Genomic DNA, 18,922 nt, shown 5'->3' with positions numbered 1-18,922 from the left:
TTCCTTTTTTTCTACATTCTTGCCAACATTTCTCACTATCTGTCTTTTTTAGTACAGCCATCCTGGTGGGCGTGAAATGGCATCTCATTCTTGTTTTGATTCGCATTTTTCTGATGAGTAATGATGTTGAGCATCTTTTTATATGCTTATTAACCATTCATGTATCTTCTTTGAAGACCTGTCTATTCAGTTCCTTTGCCCATTTTGGTATTGGATTGTCTTTTTGTAAGTGAATTGTGAGAGTGATTTATATATCCTAGATACAAACCCCTTATCAGATAAAGGGATTTCAGATATTTTCTCCTATTCCATAGCTTGCCTTTTCATTTTCTTGATGAAGTCCACTTAATCTACTTTTAGCTTTTGGTGTCGTGCCTGAGAAGCCATTGCCGAATCTTGTCACAAGGACATACACCTTTGTTTTCTCTTATGAGTTTTATAATTTTAGCTCTCACATTTTGAGCTAATTTTGTATATATGCTATGAAGTAGAGGTCTGATTTTATTCTTCTGTGTATGTATATTTAGTGGTCCCAGTACCACATATTATAAAGACTATTCTTGTCTCATTTAATTGTTTGGCGCTCTTGTTGAAAATCAATTCACCATAAATGTGAGAGTTTATTTTGGATTCCCGATTCTAATACAGTGGTCTACATGTCTATCCTATGCAAGTACCAAATCAAATTTTATGAGAACTCTTTCCTGGTTATCTTGTGTATTACCACTTGTTTACTTGATAATAAAAAGTCAGTGTAGCCAACTGACTGCTCTCCACTCCTGTGGAGACTTTTTGCATCTCAGAGAGCCTTTGTCCAGCTTATGTCTGGCTGGCTGTGTGACATGATGGGAAGTCAGGCTAACAAGGGTAGAGCCCATTCCCTTTTCCCCCACACCTTTAGTTTCTCACCCAGTTCTCGCACTCCAGTCCCATTTACATCAGTCTGGGTCACAGGATCTGCTGACTCAGTCTGTGTACTTCATTATGTTTCATTGACTCATTATAGTGCATAGACTGATCCATAGATTTCACCATCTGGGAAGGAAGAGATGAAGTCTGGGCTCTGGCTTTCCTGTCTGGACATCTTGCTAATTCATCATCTTGCATTTCAGAATTAAATACTGTTTTGGCCTGGTTCTTGTGTGTAACATTGGGCCTGACTTTGTTCTTGGTGTTGACCCTACATTCTCAGAAATCACAGTTCTCTGTATCCACCTTCTTTTACTTAAGTAGAAAGAGATGCATAGCTGTGTTTTATAGCTCAGTACATAATTAGTGGAATCATATTCATTCTATCCAAACAAAAAATGTCAAGAGTACAGCTGTTAAAAGGCAGGAAATATTCAAGTAATTATTGATTAGTGATTGATTTACTCAGAATGTCAAAGCCAAATTGTATGATACAGAGAAAAATTATGGTACTACATAAAGATGGGATGGTTTTACTTCCCCATACTGACAAGCTTGAAGTAAAGTGAAGGAGAAATTGTATTTAACTTAAATAGAGCCAAAGGACACTGCATTTGTTTTCCTTCTGAGATTAAAAATGATTCCTTAATTAATGTTCTCTTTATTTCCTCACTGAGGAAATGAAAATGAAGAGTGAGTGCTAGATTGACTAATAAGTACTCCAAGCTGTCTATCTCTTTTAGAATTTCAGTTAACTGAAAATCAGGTAAAAGGTCCCATTTTGGGCTGTTAAACTATTTCTGGTTGTCTTTCAACTATTATACTTTAAATCATGTGTCTCCTTGCCTACCAGTCTTTCCTATCCCCTAACTTAAGGGAAAATTGTGAGGCATACTTACCTAGTTGTAAGAATTTGTAATTGAAGGGAACCTTAGAAAAACTTCTTAGGACTTTCTTCTGGCGATCTGCTTCTCATTAGCATTGTTTCCCACTAATAAATTAATCTCAACATTTATTATATCCCATTTTAAAGGAAACCAATTTCTACTGTGTAAGTTATGTTTCTTATTATCCCTTTTTTTGTCCACTTTTCTGTTTATCTGGTTTTTTCCTAACAAACTCCCCAGTTCAGTGGCTTAAGAAAGCATTTATTTTATTCACAAACCTACAGCCAGGAAAAGTGTGGCCAGGACAGCTTGTCTCTGTTCCTCTCAGCTTCAACTGGGGCAACTCAAAGGCTGAGGCAGGAGTCATCTGGAGTCCACTCACCTGGCTGGCTGCTGGTTTGGGCCCTGGCTGGGACTTTAGTTGGGCCAGGCAGCTGGGACACCTGGCCTGTCCAGGCTGACCAGCCTTGGGATGCAGACAGCATCACCTTCACCATGTTCTGTTCATTGGGAGCAAGTCACGGAGGTTGGCCCATATTCTACCTTTTTAAAGGAGTGAACATTTTAAAAGCTAGGGATACATTTGAAAAGCACAATTTTTAATTATCCTCCCACATGAGAAATGCACTCCAATTAGTATGTTAAATACTTGAAACCAACTTAATAGTGTATGTCAATTATACTTGAAATAAAAAAACAAAAAGTATATATCCACATAGCCAAAACACCAGTCAAGATATATAAAACATTTCCATTAAAAAAAGGAAAAGAGAAAAAGGAAAATAGACTAACCCCCACCCAATACCTGCCCGCCAAGCCTCAGTGATGATGGCATCTGGTTGAGGCTTGAGTCCGAGGTCTTACCATCTTCATCAGGTGCAGATGCAGACAGGTGTCTGGGCTGTGGTTTCTAGAGTTTAGCCATTGAGAGTACAATTCCTCTCAATATGAAGACTGAGAACTGAAGAGACAAGTTATCTACCATCCACTGGGCCAACATTCTGCTGACCTGCTCAAGACTCTCCCATTCAGAATGGAAAGTGGGAGACACATTAGTCCATTGCTATTCTGAAATGCAGCCTGCTGCACACTGCTAGTTCTTTGAGGAAGATAGTCCTAATTATGGGAATGCCTCTCAGTGGCCCTTTCCTGTACCTCTGAGCTTTCTGTTCTGTCTTGCTTATAAGAAATGGCTTGTGTTTGCAACTGTTTACTCAGCCTGCTTCCTACCTATAGAACTTCTAAGACCCAAAGGCCTCTTTTCATTTGTTTTCTCTTGGTCTCTTTCAGTCCAGGCCAGCAAGCGGTGTTTTTGCTACTACTGCTTTAACAACCTTGAGTTTCTTGTGACTTTTACTGAGGTTCATGCCATTACAAAAGCTGCCCCCACAGACATTTTGAGATAAGGTCTTCACTTTGGGCTTCTTGTGAAGCTATTGTAGGATGGGTGCCTTAAAACATAAATTCTGAAGATCCTTAGAGGAATGTGATGCACTGCCTTAAATCTTTCTGAGGTCTTACCAAAGGTTTTATAGTCTTGGCTTCAACCTTAGACCATGTTTTCCTGGCAGCACCCTGGATATGATGTTAGTTCAGATGTGATTTCTTTTAGAATTATTTGGCAATTAGACATGAGGAAAGGCTGTAATTGGGAAACAGATATTTGACCCTAGTAAGCCCTAGTACCTTTATGTGTAATCATCTTCTTCAACTTATCTTGCCCATTGATCTTTACTTTCAGCTGCTTTGGAGCAAGAGTCCCCTTTCCTCCAGGTTCCAGTGTCACTGTCTTTCTCTGCCTAGAAGCCCTTGCTGTCAGCCTCTTCAGGGGCTGTCAGGCTTCCACTCACAGGCTCCTGGAGGCCCTGCTGTTTATCATTCCGACTCTTCTCTACCTCCTTTCAGGTTCCATCTATCGCCCTGTTCAAAGGCACTCTTTATGTGTTTTAGTTTTTTTTTTAATGGCAGCATCCCATTTTTAATATCAGTATCTGTGCCAGTTACTTTTTGCTGCATGATAAACCACCTCAAAACCTAGTGGCTCAAAACAGTACTTATTTTGTTCACAAATCTACAGTTTAGCAAGGCTCAGTGAGGCTAGCTTGGGATGACGTGCCACTGGGGACTAGAATCACCTGAAGGCTCTTCACGTGTTTGGCAGTTGAAGCTGGCTTTATGTTTTTTTAAGTATTGTTGATATACTGACATTGCTTTCAAAGTTTCCCCTATTGTTAAATCTTCACCTCCTGTAGTGTGGTTACTATAAACATAGATGTTACAGAACCATTGACTATATTCTCCATGCTGTACTACAGTTCCCATGACCAACTAACACTGGGATTGGGAATTATTGTGCCTCTTTATCCCCCTCACCCTCCCCACCAACCTGCCCCAACCCCTCCTTCTTGGTAACCACTAATCACTTCTCAGTGTCTATGAGTCTACTGCTAATTTGTTCCTTCTGTTTTGCTTTATTTTTGTATTCCACAAATGAGTGAAATCATATGGTACTTGTCTTTCCATGCTTGGTTTATTTCACAGAGCATAATACCCTGTAGATCCATCCATTTTGTTGCAAATGGCAGGATTTCTTTCTTTTTATGGCTAAATAATACTCCTTTGTGTATATGTACCACATCTTCCCTAGCCATTCATCTACTGATGGACACTTAGGTTGCTTCCATATCTTGACTTTGTAAATAATGTGGTGATAAACATAGGGGTGCATATGTCTTTTCAAGTTAGGGATTTTGTTGTCTTTGGGCAAATTCTTAGAAGTGAAATTACTCGATTGAATGGTATTTCTATTTTTAGTTTTTTGAGGAATATCCGTATTGCTTCCCATTTTGGAAATTGTACCAATTTACATTCCCACAAGCAGTGTGGGAGGGTTACCGTTTCTCCACATCCTCACTTGTTATTTCTTGTCTTTTGGTTAATGGCCATTCTAACTGATGTGAGTTAATACCTCATTGTGGCTTTGATTTGCATTTCCCTAATGATTAACAATATGGAGCATCTTCTCACATGACTGTTGGCCATTTGTATTTCTTCTTTGGAGAAGTGTCTGTTCAGGTCCTCTGCCCATTTTTTAATTGGGTTATTTGTTTTTTGGATGTTGAGGCATATGTTCTTTAGCTATTTTGGATGTTAACCCAAAGCTGGTATTGTCTGGCACATAGCTAGGGCAGTCTCGGCTGGCACATATATACAAGGAAGGATTCACTGGGGGCCCTGGGCTTCTTCACAGCAAGGTGGCTGGGTTTCAAGGTGAGCTTCCCTAGAGAGAGAGAATTAGATGGAAGCTGTTTCACATTTTCTAACCCAGCCTGAGGAGTCACACAGCAGTTCCACCTTATTCTCTTCACTAGAATTCAGGTAGCGAGGGCACACATACCGAAAGGGAGGGAATTCCATGGGAAAGGTGTCAAAGAATTCTGCAAAACCACCACATCCACTCATCTTGTCTTAGAAAGTAATTATTATATCTAAAGGAAAATAGTTCTTCCCAGCTCAGTATCACTGAAATTCCAGCAAGTATTTTTCTTTTATTTAGTATGTTTTCTTATTTGTTGGAAAGTAATTAAAGATTACAGATAGCAATGTGGAGTTGTCTCATTTTTCAAAAATATGGATCATTTCACTAAAATTTCATAGTGGAAGATGTGAATTCTCCTTAACCCTGACAATTATCTCCTTGGAATGTGATTTAAATTAATATAAAACATTTGTAGTTGAGAAAAAGGCTTATGGCATTAGAATCCATATTTATGGATCATTAATTAGTCTTAGTCTTCAAAGTTTTATTTTGGGAGGATTTATTGACTCAGGCCTAAGTAACTCAGTGTGACGGCTCTAAAACTTCTTTTAAAATTATGAAGAGTTAAGATGGGGGAACCCTTCTACCAAGAGGTAACGTATAATCATTTTATGGAGAAAGACATGGAACAATAATAGAAAAATAGAGGAGTATAGGGTCAAGTGCAAATGTTGTATGGCAAAGATGATGACAGTAAATTATGTATTTTTGTGTCTCCTGGTGATTTTAATTTTGTTCCTGATTTTCTGAGTAATTTAAGTTTCAATGTTCAAAGACTCTACTATGGTATGGGTAATGTTTTATTGTAGCTGAATTTATTTCAAAACTTGATACTGGCTTTGACTTGGACTATTCTCAGTCCACCTTCTTAATTACTAAACTAATTATTTTATTCATGCAGATTAATGATCTTACAGCAAAACTGGAAACTTCATCTTCAAAATGTCAAAATCTAGATGCAAGAAATCAAGTTCTTCAACAGGAGCTATTATCTATGAGAGCAATGCAAAAGAAATGTGAAAAACTAGAGAAGAATAAAAAGAAGTTGGAACAGAAAGTAGTAAACCTCAGGAATTATATAGAAATAAATATGGTAGAACACAGCCAAGTAGAACTGTATAAGCGGAACATTGAAGAAAGAGCAAGACAGGAAATAGTAGAAAAATTAAAAGAAGTCAATCTGTTTTTACAGGTTAATTAATCTGTAATATGCCTTAATTTCACTGCAGATTACATTTTGGATATATACATCGTTTCCTCTACTTAGAGCAGTTTGTTTTATAGATTTATGGAGGGAAGGTGGCATATGTTTGTCCCTTTAAATATTTCAGTTTCCATTGTTATTATCACAAAATTGACCTTTCAGAATGATTCTCACTAGATAATCATTTTATTTTAAGTCTGGTTGGTATAAGAATATTAAGATGAAAAGAAAAATTGTGAATTAAAAATTATACCATACTCTTAGATTATATTGTTTAGTTTTTAATATTTTAAATTGATTCTGTTACTCTTTGAATTGTCATAGTACATGAATACTAAGATAAAACTGATTCAACTCTATTTTTATAATTCAGATTTAATTCAGTTGAGGTCCTGATAAATATATTAAACTTCAGCTTTATTTTTCACATTTAAAATTGCTCTCTGAATCACTGACTCAGAACCAGAGGAAACAAATATATTATAATTATTCAGGTTATAATTATTTTTAAAATGTATCCTTTTAATTTGCTTTAGGCACAAGCAGCATCTCAAGAAAAGTTAGAGCAGTTGAGAGAAAATAATAGTGCTTCAATAAGAAGCGAGATGGAACTCAGAATTAAAGACCTGGAATTTGAGCTCTCCAAAACAAAAACTTCTCAATATTCTAGTAAAACAGAATTGGAAAAATACAAGCAACTCTACCAGGAAGAATTAAAAGTTAGAAATTCATTGGAAAATAAACTAAACATGTAAGTCAAAACATAGAGTCATAGAAAATAAATTTAGCTCATTAGTTTGCCTCTAAAGCATTGTTTTTATCGAGCCAGGTTTATAAGTGTAGTAGGAAGTGAAAGCTAACTGCATAGTAAACTTTGGAAAATGATGTTCATGAATAAAGTTACCTTCAAAATGTTAGTCCAGCACAGTTTGTATCTCTCTCCCATTGTTTGGTTTTACATGACTTTTTTTTCTCTCTTAATATTTTCATTGGTACCCTAACCTACTATTGATTAAGCTTGGTGTTTTGGAAGCTTTATAATTTAGATCATGATAACATTATAAAATTGCTTTTCAGAATTCCCCTAAACAGAAATATTAATAAGATTAATAAGTTTAACTATTTCTTGGCAGACTATGTCTTAAACCCAAAGGGCCAAGAATTGTTACTCAGCACACCCTGGCACTTGGAAATTTATTTTCTTGATTTTGATCTTTGTTGTTATCACGAGAGGGCTCCTTGAGACAGACTATCCTTTATGGTTTTTCTGCTCTATGTAAAGGCATGCATGTGAAGTAGGGAAATACTGACATAGGGATGAAGAGCAGTATAATTCATAAAGTGGCTAAAAATAACACTGGACTGCCTGAGGGGTGCATGGAAAACAGAAAGGATGGATCCCTTGGTGACATTATTATATGCTAATTGCATCCAGAGCTATTTTAGTTCTTTTTGATTACCCTCTCCTCTCTTTCTCACCTAGATATTGTTGCTCTAAATTATTCCTCAGTGCCAAATGCTTAATTTTTCTGAGATAATGAAACATAAAAGGGTGAGGAAAGCAAATGTGTGAAAATTCTTTGAGGGATGCTTTATGTTTTATTGCTAAACTGGTTTACTAAATAGGTCTAAGTGGCCTCCTCAAGAATCTTTTAAATACAGCTATTCCAGAAGGCAGCAAGCATTGCCAGTAAGCCACCTGCCTTGCTCATAGCCATTTCTCTCCCTTCCCTCCTTTGAATTACTTGTTACTTCGGAATCCCCCTAGAAAAATACGTACTTCTTTACAAGTTTAAGCCTATAATTGTATACAGTAAATCTTTGGCACATTTTCAGTGCTAAAACAGTTCTATAAGAAATATTATTTACTGTTACAGTAAGTTTTTAAAAATGCAACTTATTTAGGTATCATTAAGGAAAAATTAGTAAGCATTTGCTTATTCCAGTCTCTACAGGACTAATGAGAGGCTAACAGAGATCAATGCCAAACTTCTTGAGGAGAACCAGCAGAACAGAACTTTACTCAGCACTATGAGACCAGCGCTGGAAACACCTTGCGTTGGAAATCTTAAAGATTCAGTGCTCAATAGAAATCTTACTCCAAGAGAAAACTTACCAATTCCTACTCCAAACCCGCGGACTTCAGATAACATAGAGACGTTCCTTGCCAAGGTTAGTCATGCTATTGTTTTTTCTCTTGTGTTTCAAATTTCTGATATAATTCTTGTTTTTAATTTGGTGAAAGTCTGAGTTGTTTGATTACTGCATACTATGTAAAATTCATAATTATCTGGGCTTATAAGAAAGGAGACAAATTTTGTTTTATTAAGTACTTGGGTCTCTCATTTTCAAGAGATACCTACTGTTAACTTTAGGCAGGAAGTAGAACTAAATTGACACATTTTAAATTTCTTGAAAAGCTGAATCTTGAAAAAAATAGATCAGTGCTGCATTAAATTTGATTTTAGAAATTAACTTTTACTGCCTCATAACCACAGGTAGACTGAGATGCTTTGGCTTACTTTCTGATTGATTTCAGTGGTGGGGAATGATCCTTTTAATGTAATGTTGAGTTCTGTTTGCTAACATTTTGTTGAGGATTTTTGCATCAATGTTCATCAGAGCTATTTGTCTGTAATTTTATTTTACTTTGGTAGTGTCTTTGTCTGGTTTTGGTATCAGGATAATGGATAATGGATAAACTCAGAATGAATTTGGAAGCATTCCTTTCTCTTCAATTTTTTGGAAATATTGATAGTAGTTATTAACTCTTCTTTAAATGTTTGGTGGAATTCATCTGTGAAGACTTCTATTCATGGTCAGGATTTTTTTTTTTATAACTATTCAATTCATTACTGGTAAGCAGTGTGACCAGATATTCTATTTCCTCCTGATTCAGTTTTGGAAGATTGTGTTTCTAAGAATTTTTCCATTTCTTCTATGTTGTCCAACTTATTGGCATGTAATGTTTCATAGTCTCTTATAATCCTTTGTATTTTTGGGTGTCAGTTGTAACTTCTCCTTTTGAATTTCTCATTTTATTTATTGGGGTCCTCTCTTTTTTTCTTGGTAAATCTGACTAAAGGTTTATCAATTTTGTTTATCTTTTCAAAGAACCAGGTCTTAGTTTCATTGATCTTTTCTCCTTTTTTGTCTTTATTTCATTTATTTCCACTGTAATGTTTACTAATTCCTTCTACTAATTTTGGACTTTGTTTTGCTCTGTTTTTTCCTAATTCCTTTAGGAGTAAGGTAAGATTGTTTATTTGAGGTTTTTCTTCTTTATTGAGGTAGACCTGTTTAAACTTCCCTCTTAGAACTGCTGTTGCTGAGTCCCAGGATTTTGGAATGTTGTGCTTCCGTTTTCATTTGTGTCTCAAGGTATTTTTCTTATTTCCTCTTTGATTTCTTTGTTGGTTTGGTAGCATGTTTAGCCTATACCTTTGGTGTTTTACAGGTTTTCTTGTAATTGACTTCTAGTTTAATGACATTGTAGTTGCAAAAGATGCTGGATAAGATTTCAGTCTTCTTAAATTTATTAAGACTTGTTTTATTGCCTAACATGTGATCTGTCCTGCAGAATCTTCCATGTGCATTTCAAAAGAATATGTATTCTGCTGTTTTTAGATGGAATGTTTTATATGTATCTGTTAATTCCATCTGGTCTGTTGAATCTTCCAAGACAATGTTTCCTTATTGATTTTCTGCCTGCATTATCAATCTGTTGAGGTAGGTGTGGTGTTAAAGTTCCCTACTATTATTTCATTACTGCTGATTTCTCCCTTTATTTGTGTTTATATTTAGATGTTCCTATGTTGGGTACATAGATATTTATTGTGGCAGGTGGGAGCCACTTTGGAGGGGCACCTGCCAGAGTGAGAATTTGTGTGGGGCAGTGTGCAGGTGAGCACTGGGGCAGGGTGAGTGGTGTCAGCAAGTGGATGGAGAGTGTCAGAATTCATTCCCACTAGGGTGAGGCCGGATAGGCTGAGGGAAAGCAAGAAAAATGGAAGGACTTTACATTTTGAGAGAAAAATCCCTACCTATCTGTAGGGATTTGCCCTGCCCCTGTTGCACATGCCCTAAAATGAGTCAATAAATCTTTATGTATAATTCAGGCATTTTTCAAAATGCTTCCTCTGTGCTGGATCTCAGAGCAAGTGATATTGTGCATAGGCCCTTAAAGAACACTGTCTCAGTTTCCTGTAGCCCTCTGGCACTCCCAGAGTTAAGCCCCACTGATTTTCAAAGCCAGATTTTATGGGGGCTCATCTTCCTGGTGGAGATATCCAGAGCAGGGGTGGGGCTTGAACCTGTTGCTCCTCGGGGAGGACCCAGGATGTCCCTCCCACTTGGGAGTTGCTGCACTGTGGGTTGGTTCCCAGCTGCATCTCTGTCCCTCCTTTCTTGATGTGGCTTTTTTATATCTCCAGCTGTGGAAGAGCTGTTTTGCTAGTCCTCAGGTTGTTCTCATAGTTGGTCATACTATATGTAGCTGCAGCCTTGGTGTTTCCATCAGGGAAGGTGAACTCAGGATTTTCCTTCTGTGCTGTCTTCCCCTCTCTTCTCCCATACAGTACTATCAACAATGCTTTCTAAATGGGGTTATGCAAAACATCAGAGCAAAACAGTTAATATTCCCAAGACCCAACTTTTTACATTATAGAACTGTATCTCAACAGATTACTGAGTCACATTTCTTCCTGTTTACCTCCCAAGGCAATGCCTGCTCTGAATTCTAACTCTAATCAAACTATCCCAATAGTTAAGCTAGTTTCTCATAAGGCAGAGACAGAGTTTATTAAACTTGTTTAGTATGCCCATTATATGCTGTGTATAGTTCCCCCATGTCCTTGCTTCATTTTGCCTACTTAGACAATGCCCAGTAAGCATCTTATCTTTTGAAAGATACAAGTAATCACTCAGCTTTTTCCAATTCATTTCTCTCCGTACTTAATTTTTCAACACCTTAATCAACAATTATTTCCTCAGGTCTTTTCTCTGCAACAAGATGAATGTATTTAATATTTATAAACTTACAAATGTAATTTCCTTCATACCTTAACCTATTTACAATTTGATAATGAATTGCAGTGGTTTAAATGGGTAAACTTACTTGGTTTCATTACATTTTTATATTTATTTTTGTAACATTTAAAATTAAAATGATAATCAAATTTTAACTTAAAATTATCAGTAGTTATTGAAAATGTGTGTGTATGTATGTGTTTGGCATATATGTATTATTGAACTGGTCCCAAAAAGAGTGCAACATTATTTTCCAACCAATAACATCAACTATAATTTTGTCAGGTAGCTTGTCAATAAATTATTATAATAATTATTATTAATTTATTTATTTTGATATGGTTAATGTAAAATTCCTTGAACCACATTATGGTTACTAGACTCCCCCTATTATCAAGTCAACCCACATACCCCATTACAGTCACTGTCCATCAGTGTAGTAAGATGCTGTAGAATCATTACTTGTCCTCTCTGTATATACTGCCTTTTCTGTGTCCCTCCCCACTGCTACATTATGTGTGCTAATCATAATGCCCCTTTTACCCCCTTATCCCTCCCTTCACATCCATTCTCCCCAGTCACTTTCCCTTTGGTAACTGTTAGTCCATTCTTGGGTTCTGTGAGTCTGCTGCTGTTTTATTCCTTCAGTTTTTTCCTTTGTTCTTATACTCCACATATGAGTGAAATCATTTGATACTTGTCTTTCTCTGCCTGGCTTATTTCACTGAGCATAATACCCTCTAGCTCCATCCATGTTGTTGCAAATGGTAGGATTTGTTTTCTTCTTACGGCTGAATAATATTCCATTGTGTATATGTACCACATCTTCTTTATTCATTCATCTACTGATGGACACTTAGGTTGCTTCCATTTCTTGACTATTGTAAATAGTGCTGCGATAAACATAGGGGTACATCTGTCTTTTTCAAACTGGGCTGCTGCATTCTTTGGGTAAATTCCTGGAAGTGGAATTCCTGGGTCAGATGATATTTCTATTTTGAATTTTTTGAGGAATCTCCATACTGCTTTCCACAATGGTTGAACTAATTTACATTCCTACTAGCAGTGTAGGAGAGTTCCCCTTTCTCCACATGGTCGCCAACAATTGTTAGTGTTTGTTTTTTGGATGGGGACCATCCTAACTGGTGTGAGGTGATATCTCATTCTGGTTTTAATTTTCATTTTTCTGATGATTTACAATATGGAGCATCTTTTCATGTGCCTGTTGGCCATCTGAATTTCTTCTTTGGGAACTGTCTACTCAACTCCTCTGCCCATTTTTAAATTTTGCTTGTTTGCTTTTTGTTTGTTGAGTTTTGTGAGCTTTTTATAGAATTTGGATGTCAACCTCTTATTGGATATGTCATTTATAAATATATTCTCCCATATTGTAGGATGTCATTTTGTTCTACTGATGGTGTCATTTCCTGTACAGAAGCTTTTTAGTTTGATATAGTCCCACTTGTTCATTTTTACATTTGTTTCCTTTGTCTGGGAAGATATGTTCATGAAGAAGTTGCTCATGTTTTATGTCCAAGAGATTTTTGCCTATGTTTTTTTCTCAGTTTGTGGTTTCATGACTTACATTCAGGACTTTGATACATTTTGAGTTTACTTTTGTGTATGTGGTTAGACAATAATCCAGTTTCATTCTCTTGCATGTAGCTGTCCAGTTTTGCCAACACTAGCTGTTGAAGAGGCTGTCCATTCCCCATTGTAATTCCATGGCTCCTTTATCATATATTAATTGACCGTATATGCTTGGGTTTATATCTGGCCTCTCTATTCTTTTCCACTGGTCTATGGGTCTGTTCTTGTACCAGTACCAAATAGTCTTGATTACTGTGGCTTTGTAGTAGACCTTGATGTCATGGAGCATAATTCCCCCTGCTTTATTCTTCCTTCTCAGGATTGCTTTGGCTCTTCAGGGTCTTTTGTGGTTCCATATGAATTTTAGAACTATTTGTTCCAATTCATTGAAGAATGCTCTTGGTATTGTGATAGGTATTGCATTGAATCTGTAGATTGCTTTAGGCAGGGTGGCCATTTTGACAATATTAATTCTTCCTAGCCAAGTGCATGGGATGAATTTCCATTTATTAGTGTCCTCTTTAATTTCTCCTAAGAGTGTCTTGTAGTGTTCAGGGTATAGGTCTTTCACTTCCTTGGTTAGGTTTATTTGTATGTATTTTATTATTTTTCATGCAATTGTGAATGAAATTGTTTTTCCTGATTTCTCTTTCTGCGAGCTCATCATTAGTGTATAGATATACAACAGATTTCTGTGTATTAATTTTGTATCCTGCAACTGTGATGAATTCAGATATTAGATCTAGTAGCTTTGGAGTGGATTCCTTAGGGTTTTTTATGTACAGTATCATGTCTTCTGCAAATAGTGACAGTTTGACTTCTTCCTTGCCTATCTCAATGCCTTTTATTTCTTTGTGTTGTCTGATTGCCATGGCTAGGACCTCCAGAACTATGTTGAATAGAAGTGGGGAGAGTGGGCATCCTTGTCTTGTTCCCGATCTTAAAGGAAAAGTTTTCAGCTTCTCACTGTTAAGTATAATGTTGGCTGTGGGTTTGTGATATATGGCCTTTATGATGTTGAGGTACTTGCCCTCTATACCCACTTTGTTGAAAGTTTTTATCATGAATGCATGTTGAATTCTTTCAAATGCTTTTTCAGCATCTATGGAGATGGTCATGTGGTTTTTGTCTTTTTTTGGTGTAGTGGCTGATGGTGATGGATTTTTGAATGCTGTACCATCCTTGCATCCCTGGGATGAATACCACTTGATCATCATGATGGATGATCTTTTTGATGTATTTTTGAATTTGGTTTGTTAATATTTTGTTGAGTATTTTTACATCCATGTTCATCAGGGATATTTGTCTGTAATTTTCTTTTATTGTGGTGTCTTTGCCTGGTTTTGGTATTATAGTAATGCTGGCCTCATAGAATGAGTTTGAGAGGATTCCCTCCTTTTCTACTTTTTGGAAAATTTTAAGAAGGATGGGTATTAGGTCTTCACTAAATGTTTGATAAAATTCAGCAGTGAAACCATCTATTCCAGGTTTTTTGTTCTTAGGTAGTTTTTTGATCACCAATTCAATTTCATTTCTGGTAATTGGTCTCTTCAGATTTTCTGTTTCTTCTTGGGTCAGCCTTGGAAGAGTGTATTTTTCTAGAAAGTTGTCCATTTCTTTTAGGTTATCCAGTTTGTCAGCATATAATTTTTCATAGTATTCTCTAATAATTCTTTGTATTTCTGTGGTGACCATCATGATTTTTCCTTTCTCATTTCTGATTCTGTTTATGTGTGTACACTCTCTTTTTTCCTTGATAAGTCTGGCTAGGTGTTTATCTATTTTGTTTATTTTCTCGAAGAACCAACTGTTGCTTTCATTGAATCTTCCTAATGTTTTATTCTTCTCAATTTTGTTTATTTCTGCTTTAATCTTTATTATGTCCATCCTTCTAGCAACTTTGGGCCTCATTTGTTCTTCTTTTTCTAGTTTCATTAATTCTGAGTTTAGACTGCTTATATGGGATTGTTCTTTCTTGAGGTAGGCCTGTATTGCAGCATATTTCCCTCTTAGCATGGCCTTTGCTGCATCCCACAGATTTTGTGTTGTTGAATTATTGTTGTCATTTTTCTCCAAATATGGCTTGATCTCTGTTTTTACTTGGTCATTGATCCATTGATTATTTAGGATCATGTTATTAAGCCTCCATGTGTTTGTGGGCTTTTTTGTTTTCTTTCTGTGATTTATTTCTAGTTTCATACCTCTGTGATCTGAGAAGCTGGTTGGTAGAATTTCAATCTTTTTGAATTTACTGAGGCTCTTTTTGTGGCCTAGTATGTGGTCTATTCTTGAAAATGTCCCATCTGCCCTGGAGATGAATGTGTATCTTGTTCCTTTTGGATGGAATGTTCAGTAAATGTCTGTTAGGTCCATCTGTTCTAATATGTTGTTCAGTGCCTCTGTCTCTTATTTCCTGTCTGGCTGATCTGTCCATTGGAGTGAGTGGTGTGTTGAAGTCTCCTAAAATGAATGCATTTCATTCTACTTCCCCCTTTAATTCTGTTAGTATTTGTTTCACATATGTAGGTGATCCTGTGTTGGTTGCATAGATATTTATAATAGTTATATCCTCTTGTTGGACTGACCCTTTTATCTTTATGTAATGTCCTTCTTTGTCTTTTGTTACTTTCTGTGTTTTGAAGTCTAATTTGTCTGATGCAAATACTGCAAGTCCTGCTTTTTTCTCAGAATTAGTTGCATGAAACATCTTTTTCCATCACTTTACTTTCAGTCTGTGTATATCTTTGGGTTTGAAGTGAGTCTCTTGTAGGCAGCATATAGATGGGTCTTGTTTTTTTATCCATGCAGTATCTCTATGTCTTTTGATTGGTGCATTCAGAGCACTTTCATTTATGGTGATTATCGATAGGTATGTACTTATTGCAACTTCAGTCTTTGGATTTGTGGTTACTAAAGGTTGAAGGGTAATTCCTTTTCTATCAGTCTTATTAAACTCACTTCTTATGCTATTACAAACAAAACATAAATGTTCTTTCTTTTCCCTCCTTTTTCTTCCTCCTCCATTCTTTCTTTGTTATGAATCATATTCTATACTCTTTGTCTATTCCTTGGGTGGCATCTATTTTGCCTTAGGAATACTTTCATCTATAGGAGTCCCTCCAAAATGAACTGTAGAGGTGGTTTGTGGGAGGTCAATTCTCTCAGCTTTTGCTTCTCTGAAAATTGTTTAATACCTCCTTCAAACTTAAATGATAACCTTGCCAGGTAGAGTATTCTTGGTTCAAGGCCCTTCTGCTTCATTGCATTAAATATATTATGCCACTCCCTTCTGGCCTGTAAGGTTTCTGTTGAGAAGTCTGAAGATAGCCTGATGGGTTTTCCTTTGTGATCTTTTTACTCTCTCTAGCTGCTTTTAAAAGTATGTCTTTATCCTTGATTTTGCCATTTTAATTTTTATATGTCTTGATGTTGTCTTCCTTGGGTTCCTTGTGTTGGGAGATGTGTACACCTCCATGGCTTGAGGGACTGTCTCCTTCCCCAGATTGGGAATGTTTTCAGCAATTACCTCCACAATGACACTTTCTGTCCCTTTCTCTCTGTCTTCTTTTCTGGTACTCCTGTAATGTGTATATTGTTCTGTTTGGATTGGTCACACAGTTTTCTCAATATTCTTTCATTCTTAGAGATTCTTTTTTCTCTCTGTGCCTCAGCTTCTTTGTATTCCTCTTCTCTAATTTCTATTCTATTTACCATCTCTTCTACTACATCTAATTGGCTTTTAAATCCCTTGATTGTATGTTTCATTTCAGATATGGAATTTCATAATGATTGAATCTCTGACTTAAGTTCATTCCTGAGTTCTTGATTATTTTTCGGTACCTCCATAAGCATGTTTATAATTTTTATTTTGAACTGTCTTTCATGAAGATTGGTGAGTTCAGTTTCATTTGGCCCTTTTTCTGGGGTTTGTGAGATTTTGGTCTGAACCATGTTCTTTTGACATTTCATATTTCTGTGTGCTGCCCACTAGTGTCCAGAAGCTCCAGTCTCTGGAGCTGCTCAGCCCCTAGAGTGAGGTTGGGGGTCATAGGGGACTGGAGCTGGTGCCTTGGAGGAGGAAAGATCTGTTTCCTGATTCCTGCCTGCCAAGCTTGTCTCTAGTGGCAGAGCCAGTGAGCCAAGCACACAGGTGTAAGCCACTGTGCTTTGCATGTCTGGCTGTTGTAGGCAGGGCCTCCTTTTGGCTGGCCTGATCCCAACACAGTGACTGCCAGTTTGCAAACCAGTGCCAGCAGCCTAGGAGGAAAGTGTAGCAGGCTGCATGTCACTGTGGAGGACCTTGGAGCCGAGCATCCATACAGGGGTATGGAGCACCTGAAGCTCCTCAAAGTTCCCAACCACCTGGGCAGAGCTCACCCAGACAACCTTGTCCAGCTCGCCCTTCTCCCGTGCAGGAAGCTCTGTGCAAATGCCATCCCTTCAGCAGCCCTTTCACTGCTAGGAAGCCTTTCTGACTGCCTGCCTTTCCTCTGACACTGAGCAGTCGGATGTGGATCTCCTCCTCCACAAACAATTGGAATCTCAGTCTCTCAAGTACTCCCCCTGTCTGAGATCCCCAATGTCCAGTGCACCACACAATATACGTTTCTGCTCACAAAGCAGATCTCCAGGGTAGGTGTTCAGCAGTCCGAAGCTTCCACCCCCTCCCGTGTCCGTTTCTCTTCCTCCTGCCAGTGAGCTGGGGTCTGGGAAGGGCTTGGGTCCTGCCAGATTAAGGCTTTCGTACTTTACCCTGTTTTGTGAGGTCTGCTCTGTTCATCAAGTCTGTATGCAGTCTGGTTCAGCCTTCTTTCTTTTTGCTGATTTAGAGTTAGTTGTGTGAATTAACCATATTTTTATAGTATTTGTGGTTTGGGGAGGAGTTCTCCATCTCACCTCTCACACCGCAATCTTGAATCCCCAATAAATTATTATTGAGTGAATGAACAATATTTATTGTTGTTGTTATTGGCTTCATTATATTTCTTTCTAAAAGTTCCTTTCACCTTTTTCCCCTCTTGAAAGTGGGGACTCTTCTGAACAATGTAGATTAATTATAAAATCAAGGAAGAAGAGAATGTTTCTCTGAATGTTGTGTAGTTATCTTTCTTGTTGGAGCTCTGGTGGGGTAGGTGGCAGATGACACTCCTCTTCACCTTCTGAATTGAGAGCAGAGGAGTCAGCCAGATAGATGAAGATGGACTTACCAGCTTTATTACTAACATGTACTGTTGGGGGTTGACTTTGTTTACCTTGTGTCTCTTCCCACTGCAACAGTGAATTGAAGGTCAGAGACACAGCAGTGAAGTAGAGTGAAGGTTTTATTTGAATACACTCCAAGGGAGGGAGTGGGCCAGAGTCAAGGTGCACAAAGGCAGGTTTACTTGAATAAAGGAAAAAGGAAGGAAAAACAGGGAGGAAAGGGAAGCTCAATGAACTCCTGCTTGGCATTGGGCATATCCCTTGCCAACTGCTAAAGCCAGTGTCACCTGGTGTCCGGTATCCACTTGAATCTGCATGGTGTAGGAACTAAGCCAACTACTATCCAGGATTTGGGGGAGCCATACAGCACTTGATGGAGTGAGATTATGTTCTGAGGACTTCCCAAAACAAAGAAAAGAGATTTTCAAGCAGGCTACTGAAGAGCATGATGGCACAGCTGCAGTTCCATCGGGTCACCTAGGGGAGGGGGACTTGCAAGCTCAAAGGAGAGCTCTCAGCAGCCCCACCCTGCTTATCTGGAGTAGAACAGAGAGAGTGACACATTCGAAGAAAGGGAAGTGTGGCAACCTCAGAGAGGAGGTACACTTAAAGGGTGTTGGGTCTGGGGTTTTATAGAGCCTTTTGGGTGATTTATAATTCCTTTGAAGTTTTGTCTTAAGAATAGGGTTATTTAGGTGACTTTTGGCCTGGATGTCAGCATTCTTTGTCCACATAGGTTTATTTACACTTCTGAGGTCTGTCTCCTGCCCTGGTGACAAAGTT

At 37.6% G+C, this 18,922-nt stretch overlaps 1 protein-coding gene across 1 annotated transcript in view; it reads left to right on the top strand.

Moving 5' to 3' along the window:
* Positions 1-18,922, top strand: part of LOC118922865 (ankyrin repeat domain-containing protein 26-like) — a 121,647-nt gene that overhangs the window by 69,299 nt on the left and 33,426 nt on the right. The window contains 3 exon segments of the mRNA XM_057499338.1: positions 6,017-6,307; positions 6,856-7,070; positions 8,266-8,491. Of these exon segments, the coding sequence (XP_057355321.1) occupies positions 6,017-6,307; positions 6,856-7,070; positions 8,266-8,491 (732 nt within the window).

The sequence above is a fragment of the Manis pentadactyla genome, chromosome 3 (genome assembly GCF_030020395.1).
Source record: "Manis pentadactyla isolate mManPen7 chromosome 3, mManPen7.hap1, whole genome shotgun sequence".
In the NCBI taxonomy this organism is placed as follows: Eukaryota; Metazoa; Chordata; class Mammalia; order Pholidota; family Manidae; genus Manis; species Manis pentadactyla.
Note: the sequence above shows the minus strand (reverse complement) of the source record. Positions and strands in the feature narration are given on the sequence as shown.